Below are 24,211 nucleotides of genomic sequence, written 5' to 3'. Positions count from 1 at the left end.
AGACACGTCATTTGTATCATTAAGCCATTATTTCCGCTTATTCCAGATACTAACGCGTACATAGTTTCATTTGTCACTCAACAATGAGGTTTCTCTCCAGCTTCGCTTCGCTATTTCATCTGCGCAAACATCTTTCTTGGGCGACAGAAGACGCGCGCTCGCCAGCGATATGTTGGCATGTATCGCATATCAAGCAAGTGTCACTCAATGAGATTCTGGGTCTATCATTCGGGAATGACATCATGTGAGACGACATCATGGTTCGTGGTCATGCATATTTAGCGCCAGATCGCATTCAATGACGCTGTCGCCATTAATCACAATCTTTGCCCACGACGACGGCGACGACGACGTCGACGAACTTCTCAGCGTCAATTGCAATTGGCTGCGAATGCCAGCCAAAAGAAAAAACCACCCACACACAATAAATTCGCGCGCATTTATAAATGAATGGAGAATGGGTTTGGAGAATGAATATGCACTGGCACAAGTGAAAAATTTTTAATATTATATAGCGTTGGGTGACAGCAAGTCAATCACAATTAGTCGATTCACCAGGCTCGCTTTCTCCACAGACAATTTACTATACTATATAGTGGCTGGAAATGTGTTTGTTATTCATTAGACTCGACAATTCGCTGCTCATCGAAGCTATCCTCCTTCTTGGCACCAATGTACAAGACCGACCATGATTTGTCTGGCATATCAATGTCCAACTTCTTTGAATTGACACTACATTCGCTACACTCAATTAAACTTAGTTCAACTAAACTTATACCTACTTTTACCTCGTTTCAGAGCTGACCAAGCGTTGACGTTGATGCAATGGTATACAAGTCTGTTTGGGTGACGATTTCAAATCCAGCGCCATTTCGCTGCTAATCGTGGAAATTACTGCCGTGGCTCCAACAGTCTCAGCGCCTTCTCCGCCCGACTTCTCCACACCAAACTGAGAAGACATGATCCGTTTGCAAAAAAAAAGGGAAACACTACCAGAAACTAACCGAAATGTAGCAGCTGTATGAAATTTGCAGTTTTTTAATGGACCAAATACCGATTTCTTATAAATTTAAGACCGAAGAATGAAATCAACTGAACTAAAATGTTTTCAGACTCTGAACTGAGTATTTCGATATAATTTTTTTTTGAACTGAAACTAAGGCTGGAACTGAAACAAAGTCTAATGAGCATTAAACGAAAGGCTTGCTCGACAATTTTCAATAGTTTTTACCATAAAAACGAACATGCAAAGCGAATTCAAATTTTGCTTAAGCGCACTGCCTAAAAGTATGCAACACTTTTTTGCAGCGAGCGGACGAGGATGCAAATCAAATTTTATTCAGCTACGGATTATTAATTAAAAAAATTAATAATAATATAGTAAATATAATATAATTTATAATATATAAATTATATAATACAAATTAAACACCTTTTTCAATTTTTTGATTTAGTTTATTCCCAATTCGTGTTTATATAAAATGCACACAATTAAAATTTTGCTCTTAAAATAGAAATTCCACTTCAATGGATTAGCACCTGAACGGCTAGGAAATGTTTACCACCATTTGTCATGCGATGAATTGTATTGCCGGAAAGCATTAGAGTGCGATTGCTATCATAGAGATTCTTTGGCTTTTGTGTGCAACGAATGTCATAGACCTCGCTGGTATTGACCGTCAGATATTCGACCATTGGCTCCTTGCTTGCTGGCCATACAGAAACGGTGGCCATAATTTGTGCATCGTCCATGCGCACAGCTGTTAGCCAAATGAGGAATATTTCATTGTCGGGTCCATAGTGTTGCGATGGCAGCAGCTGAGCTTCCGGCTCAAAATTACCGGCAAAGAAATCGGTTAGACGAAAACGTCCTGACATAACCAAAATTGGCACCATTTTTTTGGTATTCTTGTTGTCGAATTGCTCATTGATAAAGTAGACCATGTTGCAGGTGGATTTTCCCAAGACCGTAGCACAAGTGTTCATAAAGAAAGTCTTCACCTGGCCGCGTTTAATGCGCTCCATGGCCAGAGTGGGATGCTCATGCGTTAGATGCTCGTTGAAGTCCGACATGAAGAACATGCGATGGCAATTCGAGTCGGGACAATAGATGGGCACACGGCAAATCTGCAGTTCGTGTGGCTTCCGAGTCTGCACTACGTCGCGCTTGATCAGCATCAACTCGTGGAGTTTCATGCGTGGACATGGCAATGTCTGAAATTGTGGCAAAGGCGGCTCGCGATGACCCAGCAACTGCTTTTTGTCTAAGCTGTTAAGCAGCTCTTGAGGATCCTGGACGAAGCCTTGGAAGCATGCGCGCTGCACAGTGGACGCCAGCACATGGTGTTTGTCTCTCTTTGGCTGCTTGGACTCCTTTAACTGATCAGCTGGAAGAGACGATTGTCTATGTTCCTTTCCGTTCTCCAATTCATTTTTCAGGTTTCTTTCCAGCTCCTTTTCCAACTCTTTCTCTGACTCGTTTTCCAGCTTCTTTTCCAGCTCCCTCTCCAACTCTTTCTCCTTTTCTTTCTCCTCCAGCTCTTTCCTTAACTCCTTATCTAGCTGTTTCCCTAGCTCTTTCTCCAGCTGATTCTCCAACTCTTTTCCCAGCCCCTTATCCAGCGCTTTTTGCAACTCTATCTTCAGCTTTTGTTCCAGCTCTAACTGCAATTTATTCTCCTGAAGCGTGTCCAGCATCAGTGCAATCTTCTCATCCAAAGCATCGCCAATGGTTTTCTGCGGCAACTCAACAGTTTCCTGGGCCTGTGCTTCTTGCTTCATGTTGGCGCCGCCCTTCATCCGATCGTTGTCAGTTTGCTTTTCACTTCGATTGCGTTTTGTGTCCGCCTGGAGTTTCATATCATTTATCTCCTCCCTAATGCGATCGTATTCACTATCGACATAGCGACGAATGCGCCTCCATTCACTCATTTGTTGCCGCTTCTCCTTGAGCTTTGACTTTAGATCATCTTCATGCAATTCCTGCATTTTAGAAATCATTTCATCTTTGGTCAAGCGTTCAATGGGCGACTGAACGCTATAATAGGGTTTGCTTGTTTCAGCTTTGGTCTTCAGCTTTTTGGCCATCAATTGATTGACTTGCTTCTGCACCTCTTCTTGCCACGTGGGCAACTGATCCTTGTTGAAGGAAGGTGGTAAAGGAGCTTTAGGAATATGTAAATCGCTATCATTTGATGAGTCCTCTAGACCATTGTTCCCTGCTTTGAGTTTTGAAACGATATCGTAGGGTTTGCTTGTTTCAGCTTTGGTCTTCATTTTTTTGGTCATCAATTGATTGACTTGTTTCTGCACCTCTTCTTTCCACGTGGGCAACTGATCCTTGATAAAGGAAAGTGGTAAAGGAGCTTTTGAAATATTTAAGTCGCTACTATCTGATGAGTCCTCTAGAGCATTGCGCTCTGCTTTAGCTTTCTGAACGCTATCATAGGGTTTGCTTGTTTCAGCTTTGGTCTTCATTTTTTTTGCCATCAATTGATTCTCTTGTTTCTGCACCTCTTCTTGCCACATGGGCAACTGATCCTTGTTGAAGGAAGGTGGTAAAGGAGCTTTAGGAATGTGTAAATCACTTTTATCTGATGAATCCTCTAGATCATTGCGCTCTACTTTCAGTTTCTTATCAGCTGGCAATGTCAAGTTGACATGTTTATCGCGACGTTCAACTTGCTGCTTTGCAAATTGCCTTTTTCCCAGCATAGCCTCGTTGACCAGCGATTTGGAGCGTTGCATCAGCAGCGGATTATCCCTCTGGCGTCTTCGAGCTGCACGATCTACGCTCGCTGAGCGTAACTGGCGCTCCCACATGCAACCACGTGGCAACTGCGATGGCAAGCTGGCCAAAAGCTGCTGTTTGAGCACATCCAGCTCTCGCTCTAAAACACGACGAGCAGTCAAATCGTCATTCCTTTTCGCTTGGAGTTCGTTTTGCTGTCGTTTCGTTGATGCGGCCAATGCATGAAATGCCAGCTTCTTGGTGGGCTGCAACTCTTCCAGCTCTTGAGCCGGATCCGTGTCCATATCGGACTTGAAGAAGAACCTTAGAGCAGCGCATTTATCGCACCAATCCGAGATGCCCTCGAGATGCGTCGCCTCACTCGCATTTACTCTGCGGCGAAACTCAAATTCCGGATTGCTGCCCAGCTCCGACTTCTTAAAACCGCAAATGGTACACACATACATCGTGGCCGCTACTTTTACACGATTTTTAGCTTAAAATTTAAAGTTAGTTCAGTAAAATAAATACATATAAAATATCCTAAAATTTGTAAATAACAATGCTAGTCTTAAAAGGAATAGTAAGCAAAGCAAACTAGATGCACGTTAGCAAAGGCAACTAGCTTTTAATAATTTTACATTTTAACATTTTTCGGATTAACCATTTATTTAGGGATATATGAATACATATTCCTATTTATTTAAGAAATTATTTATTTATTTTATTTTCATATTTATTGAATTTACTTAACTTTGGATACGGTGCTTTAATTCGAATAATAAAACTATAATAAACATGTTGACAAATTCGTCTTCATTTTATTGAAGCTAACAAATCGACGATTGTATTTTCCTCAAAAAAAAAAAAAAAACTCAGCAAAATTCAAAAAATCGTCAATTATAAATTTCCCAAAAAATATCCCAACATCTCTAGCACTTATACGGAAACTATTTTGGTTAGATGAATAATTCCCCTTGATTGCCAGTTTTTAATCCTTTCTTGTTTTGCTTAGTTATTTTTATTACATCTCAATAATAGTTGTTTTTAAAAGAAGTTAAATACAATCAGTTCATTATTGAACATTACTTTCAGATAATTCTTCTTAAACTTCCTTGAACTGCCTTTTTATAAATAGAACTTTATTTGAATTTATATTTTTTTTTTTTATGTTTTTAATTTTTGGCTCAAATTTACCAGTTTACATTTGTCACCTTCAAAAGAATATCACTGCCATTCTACGAAAACTATGTCACGTTTAAAGCTTTCTTCATTTACCCAGAAAATGGTTAACTGATAATTGAACAAAATCATCAGCTCTTTCTCTCAATTACACTATTGCAGATGTGTCTTCATTGATCAGGTGAGATATTGTTTCAGAGAGGACAAATATGTGCATATGTAGATTGATTAGCTGCCTCGCTGTGTGTGAAAGCCCATTCACCTGCTTGACATCGAGCACACACAGTTCACAAATCCCCCCTTGGCACTCGACTCGAATGTCACTTGAGGAACCCACGTGTTGACCGTGAAAATTTACATGTTAGACAAGGCAAAGTCGTAGCAAACATTGCAAAAAAAATATATGAGTTGAAATAAGACAACACATTGAGAAAGAAGAAGCGATTCAAGGTAATGCGAGTACATTGTAGGCAGTGGCGAAGTCCAAGCTACACAGGGAGAAATACAACAATTTAAAATCGAACTGGGTGAAAATAAGTTATGAAATTATCTACGGGGGGGGAGGACAAAACAGAATATCTTTTAAATAATATACAAAATAATAAATTAACTTCGTTGTTGAAATAATTAAAAGCATAAATATTTTCAAAAATATTTTAAATTACAACAAACTCCATTTCAAATAGTCAATTATACTGTTGTAATTCAATTGAAAATACTCAAAAGATAATATAAAAAAAGCATATATTTACATTAAAAGAAAATTTTAAAATACATGTAAAAATATTAGCATAACAATGAAAGAGATTTTATTTTCAATATTCTTTAATTAGTTAAGTATTAAGCTATTGAAATTTTTGGATTTTTTAGTTACTTTGAAGTACTTCAATACTATTTTACTTCTCCAAAATATTGCAAAATTCACATGAACTAATTTATTTTCTCAGTGTTTCGAAGCTTCCAGCTCGAATGCGCCACTGCTCCAGTTGTCATGCCGCCGCTGGGCCGAAGATCTCGAGGGCCATTGAAATTGTCAAACGCCCAAAAAGCGTTAAGAGGCTGCGGCTTCGCTGCGCTGCGGCTTCGTTGCCAAAAATCGGCTTAAGACGACCGCAACCAATTGAGTTTCGCATCGAAAATTGGGGATCGTTTTGTTTTTTTTTTGGTTCATTTGGTTTGACTTGGTGCGATGATTCAGCATTGTTTAAATGTTTGTTGATAAGATGCGCGCGCGCAAAAAATAAAACAGACGGCGAGATAGAGAAAGATACAAGATACGCAGCAGTTAGACAAATAACGGAACATGGCAACGAGAGAGAGACAAACCAAGCCAAATATTTAAACACTTACAGGCCAAAAGTCCGAAGGTCTGTGCAGACGTTCGTGTAAGTATAAATACCCCGAGTGTCGTCTTGGTCAACTATCAAACGCTTGACAACTAGCAAACAACGCACAGCCAATATGGTAAGTAAGCAGCTCCATGGAGAAGGAAACAAGCGAAGCTAATCGAACTTGGACTTGGACGTGGGAGTGGCTTTGGATATTGTCTCCTATTTCGACTTGGACTTCAACTTGGACTTAAACTTATCTTGTGATTTCCTTTTGAGCTCCCCTTAAAACTACTACCGGACTTGCTACGTGAACTTCAACTTCAATTCCCCGGCAAATACCTTTATCAACTCCCTCGTCAACTGATCTTCTATAATCGCGTGAAACTGGTTTTTTAAGTGATGGAGCAAGATAACTGCTTCAACTTCTCATATAACACTCCCTTAAGCTTATCTCTTTAGTCCTTCTTTACCTTATATTTCAACTCTCACTTCAATTCTCACTTCAACAGAACCTTTATCACCTACCTCAGTCTTCAGTTTCCCTTCAAATTCTCTAATCTCATTCAACTGTTTCCTAAACTTCCACTTAACTCCTTTAAATCCTTACCTTTCCAAGAATTCCTTCTCCAAATCCAGCAATTCCGACTTTAATACATTTTGCTCTCTCTCTTGAACTCCACCTCCTTCTTTAACTGCATCTTCAATTCCTTTTCCTTCATTAGAAAACCTGCTTTGTGACATTGACGCTTTGCGCCTGCCTCGCTTGGGCTGCTGCGGATGTTTCGCACCTGCCCAGCAGCAGCTATTTGCCGCCTCCAAAGCCCGAGCAGGTGGAGCACATGACCATCGAACAGCACGAACTGCGCGAGTTGCCCGAGCAGGTGGATTACATGCACGAGAACGAGCAGGGCGTCATGGAATTGGCACCCAGCAGCCAACTCACTCCTCCCGCTATGCCCGAAGGTGAGCAGATGCTTAGCGGACGCTACCTGCCGCCTCCAGAGCCCACAATGCCTGAGCAGGAACTGGCTCCCATGCCCGCAGCTCGCTACTTGCCTCCCGCTCCCGTTCCAGTTGCCATGCAGGAAGCGGAGCAACAGCGTGTAGAACCCGAGCCAGAGCAAGAGCAGCCCATGCAACAGCTGCCCGAGATGATGCCCACACTCAGCATGGAATTCGTGCCACCAGTTGAACCTCAGCCACAGGCTGCCCCTGCCATGCAGTATCTGCCTCCCGTGCAGCAGCCACAATACACCTATCAGCAGTACCAGGAGCAACTGCAGCAGCAGCAGCAACAGCCACAGGAACAGCCACAGGACATGCCCTACATCCTGGATGTGCAGCAGCCCACAGCTCCCTCTGATGCCGAGTCGGCGGCCTACGAACCAGAGCCAGCTCATGAGCTGCGCAGCGATGGATACCACTACAAGCAGGCCAGCGAGGAGCAGCGTCTGAGGCATTAACTGGTTGGATTTTGATGTCCACTTGTTGTTAAATTGTTAATGTAGCACTTAAAGAACGATTAAATTTTGTTAAAATTGAACTTCATGACAGCTGAGATATTTTTTAGTGGAAGTGAGGACACAATCAAGAGGATTGCTAGAGGCGTTAAAAAAAAGACAAATCCTGTGAGTAGTTGAGCTATTGAGACTGGGCTTTATCTTCCATTTGATCCTTTTCTTGAAATCTAGCTTTAAAGATAAGTGAGATTTCAACAGCGGATCCTACATTTTATTCCTAAAACAGCCAAACACATCATTCTCTTTTCTTTTATTCCCAAACGGTCAACTTATCATGAAATGAATATACTTTCAAATTACACATTAGATTCCCCTTCATAGAATAGAGCCTAAAACTTTCCATGACAAAGAAGAAACGCCACAGACATGTTGTAAAAACTAGTTCTCCTTTTATTTTAGCCTAAAAAATACTTCTTATTCGCCCCTCCGCAGCACTTCCACTTTGTGAATGCTAAAGTCAACATTCATCATCTTCACATTCAAGGTGACCACAAGGCAATAGAGCAGCACCTGAAGATGCCTCGTTCGCAGCAAATATGAAGCGCCTTGTTGCTTGGGGAATAGTGGATGATCCTTTTCCTGGCAATCGAACATAAAGTAACCTCCGAAAGGACCCTGACAGAAGCCAATGGCCAAAGCACGCTTACGCACCATCACAATTCCAAATTGAAAGTGATTGAAGAAGTAGATCAAAGCCTCGGAGAGATTCATGCGATTGAAAGCAGGCACACGATACAGTTTGCCATAGCAAACGCGTTCGATGTGCACCACAAATTTGAAGGACTCCAGAGCGCAGTTAGTATTCAGATACTCTAAAGCGAACTCGAAATCCTTACGCTTCAGATTTCTGATGCTCTGCTGAAAGTATTTATGACCACTCACTACTATCGTATCGAGCAGCTGAGCACTCCAATCCATCAGATTATAAACGCTGGCTGCACAACAAGCCATTACATTGATGGCCAGATATTGACGACCTCGCAACAGATGCTCAAAGACCGGAGCTTCGGGATGCAGATTTCCCCAAACAGACCACAAGCGATCCTCAATTTCAATGTCATACTTGTTGAGTTTACTGAGTGGCAGATTTCTCTGTTTGCCAGCTGCATTGCGGCGGTTTAAACGACTCCAGATGGGCACACAAGTTGGTAGCCAGCTTGAAGTTTCATTTGAAGAACTTAAATTAGCCATATTGAAATGTTCCTTATTAACATTTGCTTAATATGCAAAAGTCATTACTTTTCTTAAAAGTGAATTTTCTTTCAACGACTTTCTATATTATAAATATAACTCATTTTATAAAGAAGTTTATTTAAGAGAACATAATGAACAAATTTAAAATTTTGAACTTTACGCCAAAGGTTACTTTAAGCAATATAAAAATAAAAAGAAAGGAGTAAAATGTAATAAGTAATAGTAAAAGAGATATTTTATTTTTATGATAATAGGCAAAAACTATGAGTGCAATACTAATTGAAGCTTGCTAACGATCCCAAGAAAACGAGGTTCAACGAAATTAGTGTTAAATAATAACAGAAAAAATATGTAGTTGAAATTATTTGCAACATATGATAGATATAAAGGCATTAACAACAAACTATTTAAGACAGCTATATGAGTCTAGAAAAATACAATCTGTGAAGATGCACAACATTTTTGATATTATAAAAATCAATAAAACATATTACATATTACCATAATGAAGTAAAGATTAGTATCTTAAGCTTTAATACGAAGCTTTTTATATTTAGAGTAAACTTAAAACTTAAAAAAATATTAAGCAAGTCAGAGTAGGATTGAAGTGCCAACATGGAGAAACTAACCCTCCATTAATACAATCTTTGCTGTTGTTATTCAGTTTTATTGCAAAGTGGTTGCTTAAAAATGACAATGAAATGATTTGGATTAAACACACAAACTATCGAGACACGTCCTTTCTTCTCCGCTAATATCCGCCGCCCTCCTCTTCCTCTTCGTTCTCCACGGTGGCTCCTTCCCGCAGCATCTCCACCTTGTGAATGCTAAAGTCAATGTTGTAGAAGGGCACATTGAGGGTGACCACAATGCAGTAGAGCAACACCTGCAGATGCCGCGTTCGTAGCAGATAAGAAGCCCCCTGTTGCTTGGGGAAAAGCGGTTGATCCTTCTCCTGGCAATCGTACATAAAGTATCCACCATCGTGGCCAGGACAGAAGCCAATGGCCAAGGCGCGCTTTCGCACCATGACAATGCCGTATTGATAGTGACTGAAGAAGTAGATCAAGGCCTCGGAGAGATTCATGCGATTGAAAGCAGGCACACGATACAGTTTGCCATAGCAAACGTGCTCGATGTGCACCACAAAGTTGATGGCCTCGAGGGCACAGTCAATGTTCAGGTTCTCCAACGAGAACTCATAATCTTCCTTGTTGATCTGAGCAATGCTCTCTGTGAAATACTTGTCGCCACTCACAACAATCGTGTCGAGCAGCTGAGCACTCCAATCCATCAGATTGTAGACGCTGGCCGCACAACAGGCAATCACATAGATGCCCAGATATTGCCGGCCACGATTCAGATCCTCAAAGACCGGCGCCTCGGGATGCAGATTACCCCAAAGCGACCACAAACGACCCTCGATCTCAACGTCGTATTTCTTGAGTTTGCTCAGCGGCAGATTGCGATATTTGCCCGCAGTGTTGCGACGATTCATGCGACTCCACACCGGCAGACAATTCTCTAGCTCCAGCCAACCCAATGACTCGTTGGTGGCACAAATCTCGTACTCCGGATGTCCGTAATGCTTGTTGTTGCACGTCATGGGCACCGACAGATCCGTGAGCAACTGCAAGATGCGTGCATTGGGCGCTGCCTTCTTGTAGGAAAGCACATCCACCACATAGAACATGTACTGATTCTGTTCCTTCCAATCCGCTTGCGAGCAACGCTTATCGATGTACTCCAACATGGCATCAACATCAGCAAAGAGAACCCAGGAGGCGGTGTTGCGTTCGGGGAAACGTTTGGGTCCCTTCGGACATTTCTTCTTTTTCCTTTTGCCATCGCCCTCTTCCTCATCGCCGCCAGCATTCTCCTCCTCCTCCTCCTCGCCACAAGTTTCCATACTCGCATAGGGATCGAACAGATGATAGAACTCATCGTGGAACAGAGCAAAGCAACCATTCGGTGTAAATATCATGAGATACTTCCGAGTGCTTAGCGTCTTCTGCAGCTTCTTCTTCATAATGTTGAGTCCCGCTTCGGGTGTCAACTTATTGGGCTTGGCAGCTGGCGTCCACATACCCAGCGGCTCAAAGAGACGTATCCAAATGTCAAATTCATAGTCATCGATGGTCACATGTCGCACCACACGCTCAAAGACCGATTCCAAATCACAGACGCGAGTGGCAATCGATTTGGCATGCGTGATAACCCGATCAATGCGATACGAGTTCCATTGATTTAATGGACGCAGGGAACAGCTAATGATGGCCAAAGCAGAAGCGAAATAGCAGGCCTTAATCTCCTTGAAGGAGCCCTCATCGCGACCGTCCATATTCATGCTGCCCTGGATCTTAAAGTTGCAATCCTTTTCGCGCATCCGATAGCCGTAGAGTATGGGACGCGGCTTGTATACTTTGCGTATCTCCTTGGGCAGCTTCTTCCCGGGCTTGTGCTTCAGCTCGATCTCCTCCTCGCCCTCGGCCTCCTCCTCCATGTCCATGTAGTCAAGGTCTTCGCCTTCTTCGCCCATGCCCTCGTCGATGCCAAGATCCACGTACTCAGCTGAAGGAAATTAGTTGTAAATTTTAATAAGTAGTTTAGTGTAGGTCGAAATGTGCTCCAAGTGTCTTTCGATGGCCTGATTAATTTGCATACCTCGCTTAACGGTTGTTCATTTTGAATATTTTAGATAGGGTAAATTTTTCATTAAGCTTCCATTATAATTTGAAGCTTAATTTGAAGATTTTATATTACATAAAGTTTGTCTACTATTTAGTTTTTGTTTTTTTTTTTAAATAAACATTTTCAAAGTTTGACAACAATTACAATTTTTCTTATCTCGCATAACGGCCAACTCATTTTAATTGTATTGCCAAAAATGTTCAATTTTTATAAAAAGTGCGACTCATAATTTATAGTTTTCAAAGAGAACTCCTTTCAAAGCGTGACTTAACTTAACCAGTTTACAGGATTCGCTATAATTTCACCTAAAAACTCGTTTAGCGGCCTGAGCTGAAATATTTGAGTTAGAAGGTCAGACAAACAGTGCGACTCCTTTTTATAATTTGCAGAAAATATAGTTTATTTTCTGCAAATTATAAAAAGGAGTCGCACTGTAGTATTCCGTCTTTTTTAAATTAATTGGCAAGGATGTGCTATAAACTAATCACACGCAGAAACTCATGTAATGGCATCAACTGACATAAAAGAATGGCGATTGAGCGAAATCGTATTAAATGAAGCACAAGGCTTTCCAGCTTTCTTTTTCTTTTTTCATGACAACCGAAAAAATATGAGGCAAAATGAATTTTTGTACTGTTTGATAAAGAATTGGGATGTTTATCGAAACTGCCGTTAAGCGAGGTCAAAATAAGGTGTAATAAAGGAGAACCTAGAGCGCACTATAATCTTAAAGCTAACTTACGTTTACGCTTCTTGCGATCCTCATGCGATTTCTTCGCCTCTAAGAAGTCCTGAATGCGCTTGTTCTCCTTCTTGAGCTCCTCGTCGATGTAGCGCATCTTCTCCAGTCGCTGTTCGCGCAGTTTCTTTTTACGCGCCGCCTCAGCATTGTACTCCGCATCATCGTCCGCCTTGCTCCAGGGACGGAAGCGTCCCTTGAGATTATTATCAACTATTTTGATAGCAGCCACAATGTAGTTCATGACATTGCAACCTTGCGGATTACAGCCAAATTCAATGCGACGTATCAACGAGTCCAATTCAATGAAGCGCATCATGCAAGCTGGACCGCTGCCACTCTTGCGATATCCAATTGCATTGCAGGGGAAACCAATGAACATGTAGAGCAAATTGTATCGCTTGAAGATGATGCACGAAAAGTGCTGACAAACGAGCAGCACGCGATTGTTGTCGATGAGCAACTCGAGCAGATCCTGACGCAGCGAGGAATTCACTGAGGACTTGTAAACCTCATTGACCACCAATGAAAAGTTGCTCTTGCCCACAGCGATGTCGGGCAGCTTCTTATTCAGCAAGCACGACAAATTAAACTCATAATTCTGATATTCTTCACTGAAACTATTCACCGAAGTGAGGCAGAACTCAATGAGATCCGCATTCCAAGTGGAAACCTTGTACTTGGCAGAAACAGCGCAAGCCACCAAGGCGGAAAGTAAACCGCCCAGTTTGGTCATCTCTTCATCCAAAGGTGGCAACTTGGTGGTGCCCATGATGATGTAGGCACCATCATGCAACGTCTGGTAATTGCTCTTCAGCTCCAGCTCTTCCTCGATAGTCAGCACACGCTTGAGATCCTCCTGCTCCTCCTCGCCCAGCTCATAGCCACGCTTGATCTTCAGACGCAATGCACGAAGATTCTCTTTATCGGTGCGCAGGAGCACCCGTTGAGCTTGCTTATAGAGATGCGGACGATCGAGTCTGGGTTCAGGCAGCTCCTTAATAATGTTGTTGATGATGGAGAGTATGAGTTCCTCTACGAATTCCTTTTCATCCTTAACAGGTATGCGCTCCTCCTCGGGTATGCTCTCGATGCTCTTCTTCTGCACCAACTCCGCTTCACCCGGTTCATCGGTGAACGTCGGCAAACCCATTTGCAGTGCTGGGAACTTGTTCGTCTGCTGTGACATCACTTGCAACGGACGTATGCAACCAGTGCGTATGCCATGGATGAAGAATTTGCCACCGCGACGCATCTTCAGCGCATTCTGATAGATAATCCTTACAAAGGAATCAAAAGTTGTGTGCATTTGCAGCACTGCCAAACCCTTGATGCGATAATCATCGGGATCAACGACCATGCCAACGCGATTCCTACGAAACGGATCGAAGGCATAGAAGAACTCACGATCCCGCCAAATGGACAGGACCGAATTATCGATCTGCAGCAAGGCGCCTGGCCACTCGGGCATCTCAAAGATCTGCTGCAAAGCGTGCGTCAACTGCGATTCCATATACGAACTGCAGTCGGTCACATGACCAGTTAACAAAAATGGGGATTTCCTCACTGTTGCCTTAAAGGCGCCCATCAAAAACATTTCGGGTAAGTCAACCACATTCAACTCTGGCTTCTTGTTCTTCCAACGTTTGCCATCCAAACGGAATTTCTTACGCAATGTTTTATAGTAAGCAACACCATAGCGTATAATGTCATCGATGGTCATGGGTCGCCAGAGCTTCGCTAGTTCGAATTCAGAGTAGATCAGCGCAATCAAAGAGACCACAAGCGAAGCATTCTTCTCAGTGCCCGAAATCGGTTGTTGAATGCCGCTATTGCCTCCTGTTTTAACCGCATAATGCTCATTGACCACCGCCCACAGTTTGTGATAATGATACAGCTGATCCTTGCCGATCGGCGGTTCCTTCAGCTTGCCATACTGCGTCAGCGAGATCTCGAATATATTGAATTCATCCTCGGGTGTTAGATCACTAAATTGTGTTATCAAATGCACCAAGTGCTCCACATGTCGTGTGGCCATCAACGAACATTTCCCTTCCTCAAAGTCACGCAAACATAAATCATTGCGACCATTTGCATCGAAGATAAAGAATGAGTTTGTGCAACGCTTCCAGATCAGCAAAAACATGTCGCGTGAAGTGAAAATGCAAGCTGTGTATTTGGAAAAGAAGAGCGAGAGAGCTTTGTACACATTCGGTTCATTCTTGAATTGTCCTGTAAAGTGTATCACGATCCTTACAGCTGATTGTCGCTCCATCACTTGGGGCAATATATCGAATTCATTGTCCTCTGATTTGTAATTGAGTTTTTGGCTTTTTTGGAGCAGCTTCACGCCTCGTTTGAGGATGCCATCCATGGTGCCTGCTGTCCAGAAATCGGGATTCATGTGATACGTTTCCACAAAGGCCACAATAATCGCGGCTATTTCACTCGGTCGATTGTAATAGCTGCAGAGCATGAGTCGTGGTTATTTGTTCACTTTGCTATTATTATTTAATTTATTTTAATTACTCTCAATTGCTATTAAATAAACCAACAATTGAATAATTAATAATTAACGAATTACCTTATTTTCTACTTATTAATTAATTACTTATTTATTAATACCCTTATTTTAACGTATCATGCAAACTAAGCGGATTTAAATGCGACAATTACTCCTAATTGCAAAAAAAAAAAATATTTTAATACAACTTTGTGACGTTAAAATTATATTGCACTTAAAATAAACTAATTAGATTAAATACATTTTGAAATTATTCACTTTTTTTTAACAGAGACCAAAATACTTTTTAATTCATTTCTATTTTAACGTAAACAGTAATTTAAACTAAACATCTCAAAATGTTTAAAGTTTGAAAATGAATTCCAACTTATTTGCAAATAAACATATATCTAACACATATTTTATTGACTAAATTATGTAGCAAATAATTGCACTTAAATTAATTAAACAAGTAGTATGAATACGGCATATCAAGATATCAACATTAATCCGATCTTAAAGCTTTGGAATTTAACCTATTAAACATATGAAAAAATTTCAAAAATATTATGTCAAATTATTGCAATTGAAATTTATTTTGGAATAAACCAATCAATATAAATTGATTTTGAAATTTTTAGAGCTCTTTATGTGCATCTATGTTCAAGTTTTTAATTTTTGCAAATAATTCTTTCAAATTGTAAATGTAAAATAGCTAGACTAATAACATTGGGACTAATATAATATATTATGTGTTTGCAACAGAGTACAAAAGATTTAAAATAATTAAAGCAAGTAGAATTAAATCTATTAATATTACTTGAAATTAAGCAACTTAAAAATGTAAGAGTTTGGGAAAATCCTCTAAACCTTTTTAAAATGCAATTTTTAATTTGACTTTAATTTCCTCGCAATTGCAAACTCTCAACTTACGTCTGTCTAAATGCTTCTTTCTTGGGTTCCGGGTAAATATTTCGTGTACCAAATACAATCTCAGCGCCAAAGGTTTTTCCCAGCTGTTCGGGAATGTTGTACACGGTGAGTTCGAGATCGTGAGCTACATTTTTTGGACGTGCCTGAAGCGAATTAATGGCCAAGGTAAAGGAAAACAACTAATTACTACACACCATATTTGGGCAAAGAGGCAGTTATGAAATCTTGGTCCAGATCCATTTCCCTCCTCTGCATGCCCACATTCCAGGTCCACAGATCCTGGGGACTACAACCCTCGATAATGTCATAAGTGCGCAGATTTTCACCCTCTAAACCTTCTTGAATCACACGTGGGTTGTAAGTGGGAAACGGCAATTCTTCTAAAGGCCCCACTTGAGTTTCATTGATATAAATGCGACTTTTGGGACGTTTTAATTCAAGCTAAAGGTACAGCAAAAACAAGGAAGGTTACAAATCAAATATCTCTGCAAGAAATTCAAGTGTTTCGGAGTCTAAATTTTCAAAATAATAATAATACGAATAACTAACATCTTGATTGAAACCAATGTTCTCAAAAAATTTAATTTTCTCTTTTTTTTCATTGATTGAAATTAGCAGTTCACATGTATTCAAATCTTTAATAATTATATATAATTTAAAAGAAAAATTGTAATCAGAATTCTTAAAGTGAATAAACTGTTCTTAACAAGTTTTACTTACTATATATAGTACACAACAAATAACAATAATATTTACATTTAAGATTTCTCTAAGCGACAGATCATTCAATTGTTTTATAGAAATATTCCATAATAATAATATCATCATATATTATATTTAACAAAATCTATATTTATCAATGAGCCTCATCTTTAATTTAATTCCCAATTTACTGACTCATGTCCTGACTCACTGACTAACTCACTGGCTAAGCAATTATTAAGCAGACTTAGAGGTATGAGCTAGAATGCTTCAAAGGCCTTACAACACACTTGTTATAAACCCAAAGAATCAACGGAAATTCAATGAAACACGGGGTCAATGGTCTAAAGGAAAATCAGCTGCAACAGCGGGAAAAGCTAACAAGTTCTTTACCTAAAAAGCGACACGTATTTCACAACTTTATCTAGCGATTCTCAATGCTATATGCTACTCATTTGTTATAGCCTCGCAAACAGATGGTCAGGTTTGTATTTTTTTGAACGCCATGGAAATTTTCTGCTGTTGTTTCGTTTGTTGTCGTTGTGACTCTCTTTGTTGTTGCTGTACGTAACTAATTAAAGCTAATTGTGTATGCCATTACGCATACGCCACGTCGACAGTCGAAGTGTAGACTGAAGACTGTAGGCTGAAGCCTCGCCTGCGCATTGCAAAAACCCGAAACCATAAAAGCGAAAAAGAAAAATATACGTATACACTTTATATTGTATTGTATTGTATATGTATAAAAAGATGATATTCCCGCAGTCCATATGCCAAAGATATCGTTAGCATTGCTTTCACTTGAATGTGTCCAATGTTGTTCCTGCTGCTTTAGCTTGCTTTCTTGGCTGACATTTATGTGCGAGTTAATGCGACATTTCAAGTTGCAAAGCTGAAAATAGCACGCATACGCCACGGATGCCGCAACGCAACGTAACACGCCTATAAATACAAGTACACACACACACACACATACATATGAACACCAGAACACACTTATGTACTGTTACATGCTATACTATATACTCGATGTGTATCTAGAGCTAAATATGGAGGCCAGGCCCAGACTATTGGAAGTTAGTAAGCGGCATAAAGTAAGCACGAAATGCCAACTAGACTCTGGCTAACTACTGCACAACGACAACGACATCGACTACGTCTGTGTGAGTGTGGAAGTGTGTGTTAGTGAGTGCCTCTATGGCTGGCTGGCCACGCTGACGGCCACAAAACAGCGCACAGAGCAGTAAACAACGAACAGCGCTTAGTGCCACATCACGAATCTTATCGCAAGCGCACGAATGCTCAGCACAACACAGAAAAACCAGCTACATCAATATAGCAGTTATAGCAAGCAGACAGCAGCAACCAACAGCAGCAGCTAAACAAAAAACACCTCAGCAAAAACACGACACGAGCCGAGCCGAGCGTAGGTCGTAATGAACGAGCCGAACGAATGAACGAACGATTCGGCTGCAGAACAAACAAGTCATCTAACAATAATATGTACGTAAGAAAAAAGCAAAAAAAAAAACAGAAACGTAAAATAAAACAAGTAAAAGCAACAGAGACAAGTGAGCACTTATAGCATACGACGACGACGACGTCGTCAATAAATACACGAAGTACCGAGTACGTAGTGCGATACTAATACCAACAAAAACAACAAAACCAACAACATCAGGCAACAACAACAACAACAAGTATGGCAACCCTCTCAACTTTAAATGCGACTGACGCGAAACGTTGGCAAAATGTCAAAGCAGGTACGCGTTTTAGTTGCCAACGCTGTTGCCAACCAAGTTGCCAACCATGTTGCAGTTCTGCTTGGTGTTGTTGTTTCTGCTTCGAGTAAAATGACGCAAGCAGGAGACGCAAGAGCAACCGTTGCAGTTGCTTTTCATTGACTTAAGCCTGTCTATCCTCCATGAATAAATCAATTAAAATTGCTTAAAATCAATACGAGAACTTTACATTAAGAACAAGTTCAAGAAGCTAGCGACTAAACGCAGCGCGTGCAATGCAAAATGCAAACTAAACACACTCTGCATACACACACACACACACATACACTGCTGCTTGTTTTCAAGTTCAACAAGGAGCAAAAGGCATAACAAGAGAAACCAACAACAGCAGCAGCTGCGAACACACGTCAGCAAAGACGAAACTTATGTGTGCACGCATGTGTGTGTGTGTGCTTGGTGAGCGTAGCATATGCACATGCCATTAAGATGCTGAAGTTGCATAAAAGCCAAGTCAAACAACACACAAATGAAGCCCATAGCATGCAATAAAGTCTTGGCTGCCCAGGTGTTTCTTTTTTCCATTCGTTCGTCTCTTCTTCTTAACGAACGAGCGGCCATAACAACACACCGTACTCTCACAAACACTCACACACACACACATACACGAACGCAGGCAGTCACATAGACAGCAGCCAAACAAACAGCAGAGCTGCGACGTCAAAGTAAAGCGCAATAAGAAAGAGCAATGGCAGCTCTCTGCAGAGGCGTAGGCCTCTTTGGCCTCCAGTGCAAATGGGCTATGTAAAGCGCACAAAGGATCTCCCATTGTGTAAATGGGCTAGAAGAGGCTTGAGGTCTTTCTCAATTAATTATGGCATCGTTTCGGTATTTTTGCGCTGTTGATAAGGCACAATTAATAAGCGACGCCCCATAAAAACACATTAAATCGCATTTTATCAATATCAATATAATGTTTTCGTGCTGCTCCAAACTGTAACCATACTAAAAAAAAGTTTGAAGAGCTCTCTCTCTCACATTCACTCATACAAACGCAAACGCAGAGTGTCATTTAATGATAGGTCTACACATGTACAGTACATGTATTATTTGATTTTGCCTTATCTGCAGAAAAGTTAATTAGCTTAGCGTTGCTCAAACTCAAAAATTCGAAACAAAAATGAGAAATGTATCACTTTGTAATTGAAATATAATTTGCATTAGCGCCTACGCCCCTGAACTATTCAAAAAAGGAAATCAAGAACATAAGTATGTAACTAACAAATAAGCGCGTAAATGAAACCAAAAATTAAGCGACAGCGACGCTGACTGCGCTGCCCACGTCAACGTTGGTCGGCTTTTGCATAGAAGCGAATGCAATGCTCAACAGCAGCAACAACATTGCGAACGTTTCTCCATTGCAAATGTGTGTGTGTGAATGTTTGTAAAGCAGCTGCTGCTGCGTGTTGTTCGCTTTAATGCCTCCCCGTAGAACTAGTTCGAACTAGTTCCCCAACTACATGCATACGTGAATAGCTTGCACTTAATAAACGTTGTCCTAGCAATAAATGGGATATTTTCAAGTGTGAAAATATAAAGTTTACTCTTTTCTCTCGTGTCCATAACACTCCTATCCTTATCTAACAAACGAGCATCTAGCAACACATAGCATTGGGGGGCTGCATTAGCGCATTTCAGTTGCTACAACAACAGCAAGCACTCACACACACACAGACAGAGAGAAACACACGTGCGCACTTAAAACGACAGGCAGGCGGCTGTTGTTGCCGGCCTGTGCTTGTGCTGTGCATAGCGAACCGTTTTTATTTCATACGGCCGCAGAGAGTCACAGCAATAACAACAGCAACAACAAGAACGAACGAAACGAACGAACATACGGCAAACACCTGAAACCGAAAAAGAAAAAAAAATACAGTGCACAAGTGTTACTCAGCGACCAAGCACGCGTGTAAAAATGTCGCCTCGCCAGCAACAACAATAGCAACAACCACAGTAAAAGCAACGAGAATAGCACACAAAAACAATTGAATAACTGAACGCGACGGGCGTCATAAACTAAAACAGAGCAAATGTAAAAACAATAAACTCATTTTGGGCGTCATTTTAACAAATTTCCAATTCTAAATTGCATTTCCATTTTTGCTTTTCTTCTATTTGCGCAGCATTTAAAGGAGTCCCACAACAACCAAACAAACGTGCAAGCAAAACGTGAACGCACTGCGCTCTCTTCGTGTGCTCTCTGAGAGCGAATTAGAGAGAGAAAGAGTGAGAGTGAGAGAGGATAGCAACAGCGCAATTGGCTTTCCAGCAGCTTGAGCTTTCATTTTGAGGACGCTGCGCAGCTGTCGAGACGTCAGAGAAAGAGAGTGGGAAGGAAAGTTAAATATTGAAACTGCACATTTTGTGCAATCGCGCACAGCAGCCATGGCCACGACAGCAACAGCAGCAACCACAAAAAAGGGCATCAATAACAATAAAGGGGTAAGTAAATGTGTCTCCATGTTGTCTGTGTATTAACTTGGCCTTTTAAGCTGGCCGAGGGTTGATTTGTTATGCGCTGTTGCTTATGCCATACGCACACACTCATACCAACAGATGCACTTGCGTGCGCGTTAACAAGACCGAACATTGAAACGCAGTGGCGTAGCATTTAGCTTTGGCAAGGGGACGATTTTAGAGATATTATTAGGAGACGACTTTCGGTACATCATTTTCGTTGGTAGGAAATAAATATAATCAGTATACATTAACAATAATAATTTAAATAAAACTAGAACAATGATTTTAGAAATACAAAAGAAACATATTCAACTAATTAACTACGCTACTGCTCAACTAATTTCGCATCTTTGTTTTGATGTGCCCTTTGCTATTTTCATACCCGGTATATTTTAAATAAACCGCTATTATTACTGCCAGTAGAAACTTCAGGAAACTATTGATCTAAATTTGTTGGAATAATTGAATCAGGCAACGACCAAAAAAGGATGTATTTTAATTAATCTATTATTATTGGTTGTTCAAAGTTGAAAAATATTTATCCAATAATAGAATTCTATGCCCAATATTAAAATAATATAGAAAAATATTAAAATAAATGAACATTGAAATTAGTCCTTAGTTGATATGCATTTATGAAATCGCAGATTTCGTTTAAAACGTTGCCTAATCTGAATAAAAAAAAAATTGAAATTAAATAGTTTCACTAAGTTCTAAGTATTAATTAAATTATTTAGCTTCTTTTATGAATGCGCTTCTTATATGTTTTTAATTCTGAACTGTAGATTATTAATTACTTATTTTTATATTTATATTTTTTCTTGCAGGACAAAACCAAATCTCGTCGCAATGAACGCAACATTTTGACCTTCTACGAGAAGATTGCCGTGATACGTTACTACGATGAGACGAATATCTCACGGAATAGTTTGGCCAAGATGTTCCACTGTTGCGCTACCCAAATACGCCGCATTCTGGAGAAGAAGCGAGAGTTGTTGCAACAACTAGCCACTCTAAGCGAAGCGGATGCTTCGATCATCATTGAGGAGATGACGCGAAAGCGTCGCAAGTTCGAGATGAGCGCCATTAGTTTCTTGTTACACGAATGGGTGGAACGCTGTCGCCAGTTGCGACTTGGCGTCAGCATCAGGAATCATACGCTTAAGGAGACGGCACTCAAAATGGCAGCTGTTCTCAATTTGCCAGCATTTCGACCATCTTATCGCTGGCTGAATCGCTTTCGTGGCAAATACAAGTACGAGGACGATGACTTGGGCTACATGGGACCGAATCCAGTGTCCAGCACGCTGCCCGTGGAGCAGATTATTGTAGAATTTAAGCAATCGCTACCCAACTTTATGCAAAAGGAACTGGCGGACACCACAGACATTGATGGAAATACAAAGCTAAAGATCACAGCGCCTACGCCGGATTTTGTTAATTTGTCGAGCGAAAATAGCGAAATCTCTGATGACGACGACGGAGTTGAATTGGTCACTTGTGAGCCAAGTGTGCTTCACTCCCCTGCCAGCACATCGGATGGCGAAGACGAAGTGCCTCAACCCCAGCTGCCGCAGCAGCCCTCTCAAGAAGATGCGGCCTCGACTAGTCTACTTTTAAATGCCGGCACTTGTTCGCTGCTGAGCAGCGTTTTTCCCCACTTGGCCATCATACATCAGTTTGCGCTCATGAACTCCGATGTGCAGGCGCTGGAGCTGATCTCGCAGCTGGGCGTTCACATGCAACAGCAAGCCACCTCGGGCGCTTATCGCGCTTCCCTAACTATGGCGCCAAGTGGCGACGAGCACAATGCTATCGGACTGCCAATGGAGCTGCCGCCGGGAAGCATCTTTGCAGACATTGATGATATAGAGTTGATAGAATAAGCTAATGTACAATGCTAAGATGCTAGGCTACAAGTTACTAAGTTACAGTTGCATGTAGTTGACTGTAAGACACCCGCTAAACATTTATGAAGAATAAATAACTATTAAGAGTGGTTGCACCTTGCGCTTTATCATTGGAAGGAAACGTGGTTTAATTCGCTACAGATAAAAGTCGCATATAAAGATCATCATAAAGATGGATGGACAAGCAGATTCCACTTTCCTAATTATTCTATTTAAGGCGACTTGGTCGAACATTAAAACTAGATATCTTTGACGAACAGAAACATAGTCGGCAAAATTTTAAACCCACCTCTCACCCACTTTTTTTCGTATTACTACCGGGTATGTAAAGCCAGTGCAGTACTCACCATGCGCTTGTCGGGTATAATGATCATATCGGTGCTGCATTCCGGTGTCGCTTGCTCGGGCTTCACTTCCGTTTCCTCCCCCTCGCCCTCGGCAGCATCCTCCTCCTCTTCCCCCTCTTCCAAGTTCATAGGGCTATTGAGAGCCACCAAATCCTTGGGGCATATTTTATCGATGCGCGCATCATGCTCCACTAGTCCCACCTGCATTTTGGACATTATAACACGCTCACGCATTATAGCGTTAGTTTTGAGCTCCTCTGGTGTGCGTTGCGGCACAATGCACATGCTGAACTCATCGTAGAGATCGCACTTCTTCTTGAACGGGCGAGAGAAACGCGACTCTTCGGCCTTTTGATGCAGGCGTCGCAGCTCATCCTCGATGGTCAGCACATGTGAGATAGTCGAGTTTGGCGGTTTCTTTTGGCACACGCGATCTCGGGGCGGACAACTATCCACTTTCCACTCGGTGATTACATTGTCGCCCATATACGTTCGAACTGCATACGGATTCTCGGAGGGACTTGCGTCCGCATTGACTTCAACGAACTTTTTAAGCATTATGCACTTAAAATTTTGCAGCAAATAAAATGTGAATTGTTTACAGTAAATTTGGTGATCGGATTCGTTTGTTTGTTTGTTATTGAACAACCACACACGATTGATTAAAATTGTTAGTTAAAACCACAAAAAGCCTACTCGTTTTTGGCGCGTTCAAAAAATGTGCAGTGCTGCCAGACTCACATAAAACGATGTCTTTCAGTAACAGAGCGCTGTTAGTTAACAGCGCTCAAACAAGTCATGCTGCTATCGGGGGCCAACAACAAGCCCTAACACAACGGACGAATGGAAAAAAAAATTGATTTTTCATTTCGTATTTTCTACAATAGAATATTATTTATTAAAACTATGATCTGTAGAAGGAGACCACTTATAAAGCGTAAAATACTCAGAAATAACAAGCTGTTTAAAAATTCGCGGCTTCTTGCTCATTTTTGGAAATATACCGCAATGTTAAACGAAGAGAAACCAGCTGACAGGTGAATTTGGTATATCTTATCGAAATACGACCAAATGCAAACCACATTATAAAAGTTAACATAAAATGCTTTAAACAAAACTTATGTCTTTAAGAAAATAATAAATAAATAATTCGTAATGAATTTCCACATT

General features: G+C 40.9%; 6 protein-coding genes across 9 annotated transcripts; 2 read left to right on the top strand and 4 right to left on the bottom strand.

Moving 5' to 3' along the window:
• Positions 1-439: 439 nt before the first annotated feature.
• Positions 440-1,182, bottom strand: LOC132793089 (uncharacterized). Of its 2 annotated transcripts, none has more exons than XM_060802753.1 (2): positions 789-1,182; positions 440-741 (listed from the first exon to the last, which is right to left on the bottom strand). In XM_060802753.1, exons 1-2 carry the CDS (start codon positions 959-961, stop codon positions 615-617), a joined length of 300 nt encoding a protein of 99 aa, XP_060658736.1. In that variant the 5' UTR covers positions 962-1,182; the 3' UTR covers positions 440-614. The 2 variants fall into 2 exon arrangements, with proteins under 2 accessions (XP_060658736.1, XP_060658737.1); XM_060802754.1 differs by having other exon boundaries at positions 451-732; positions 789-1,169.
• Positions 1,183-1,433: 251 nt separating this feature from the next.
• On the bottom strand, positions 1,434-4,310 carry LOC132791470 (calponin homology domain-containing protein DDB_G0272472). Its single transcript, XM_060800400.1, has one exon. It carries the CDS (start codon positions 4,195-4,197, stop codon positions 1,525-1,527), a length of 2,673 nt encoding a protein of 890 aa, XP_060656383.1. The 5' UTR covers positions 4,198-4,310; the 3' UTR covers positions 1,434-1,524.
• A 2,048-nt stretch (positions 4,311-6,358) lies between these two features.
• On the top strand, positions 6,359-7,706 carry LOC132793272 (putative uncharacterized protein DDB_G0294196). The gene is made up of 3 exons (XM_060803036.1): positions 6,359-6,376; positions 6,966-7,193; positions 7,248-7,706. The coding sequence occupies exons 1-3, from the start codon at positions 6,374-6,376 to the stop codon at positions 7,704-7,706; spliced, it is 690 nt and encodes a 229-aa protein (XP_060659019.1). The 5' UTR covers positions 6,359-6,373.
• A 429-nt stretch (positions 7,707-8,135) lies between these two features.
• Positions 8,136-9,020, bottom strand: LOC132791154 (uncharacterized). Its single transcript, XM_060799973.1, has one exon. The coding sequence runs from the start codon at positions 8,952-8,954 to the stop codon at positions 8,178-8,180; it is 777 nt and encodes a 258-aa protein (XP_060655956.1). The 5' UTR covers positions 8,955-9,020; the 3' UTR covers positions 8,136-8,177.
• Positions 9,021-9,603: 583 nt separating this feature from the next.
• Positions 9,604-23,701, bottom strand: LOC132790048 (uncharacterized). 2 transcript variants are annotated; one of them, XM_060798470.1, is made up of 5 exons: positions 23,042-23,701; positions 16,018-16,264; positions 15,824-15,947; positions 12,391-14,852; positions 9,604-11,528 (listed from the first exon to the last, which is right to left on the bottom strand). In XM_060798470.1, exons 1-5 carry the CDS (start codon positions 23,597-23,599, stop codon positions 9,709-9,711), a joined length of 5,211 nt encoding a protein of 1,736 aa, XP_060654453.1. In that variant the 5' UTR covers positions 23,600-23,701; the 3' UTR covers positions 9,604-9,708. The 2 variants fall into 2 exon arrangements, with proteins under 2 accessions (XP_060654453.1, XP_060654454.1); XM_060798471.1 differs by lacking the exon at positions 23,042-23,701 and having other exon boundaries at positions 15,824-15,966; positions 16,018-16,132.
• On the top strand, positions 17,776-22,790 carry LOC132791888 (uncharacterized). 2 transcript variants are annotated; one of them, XM_060801005.1, is made up of 3 exons: positions 17,776-18,028; positions 20,448-20,766; positions 21,612-22,790. In XM_060801005.1, exons 2-3 carry the CDS (start codon positions 20,710-20,712, stop codon positions 22,668-22,670), a joined length of 1,116 nt encoding a protein of 371 aa, XP_060656988.1. In that variant the 5' UTR covers positions 17,776-18,028; positions 20,448-20,709; the 3' UTR covers positions 22,671-22,790. The 2 variants fall into 2 exon arrangements, with proteins under 2 accessions (XP_060656988.1, XP_060656987.1); XM_060801004.1 differs by lacking the exon at positions 17,776-18,028 and adding an exon at positions 20,042-20,356.
• Positions 23,702-24,211: the final 510 nt, after the last annotated feature.

This window comes from Drosophila nasuta, chromosome 3 (assembly GCF_023558535.2).
Source record: "Drosophila nasuta strain 15112-1781.00 chromosome 3, ASM2355853v1, whole genome shotgun sequence".
In the NCBI taxonomy this organism is placed as follows: domain Eukaryota; kingdom Metazoa; phylum Arthropoda; class Insecta; order Diptera; family Drosophilidae; genus Drosophila; species Drosophila nasuta.
Note: the sequence above shows the minus strand (reverse complement) of the source record. Positions and strands in the feature narration are given on the sequence as shown.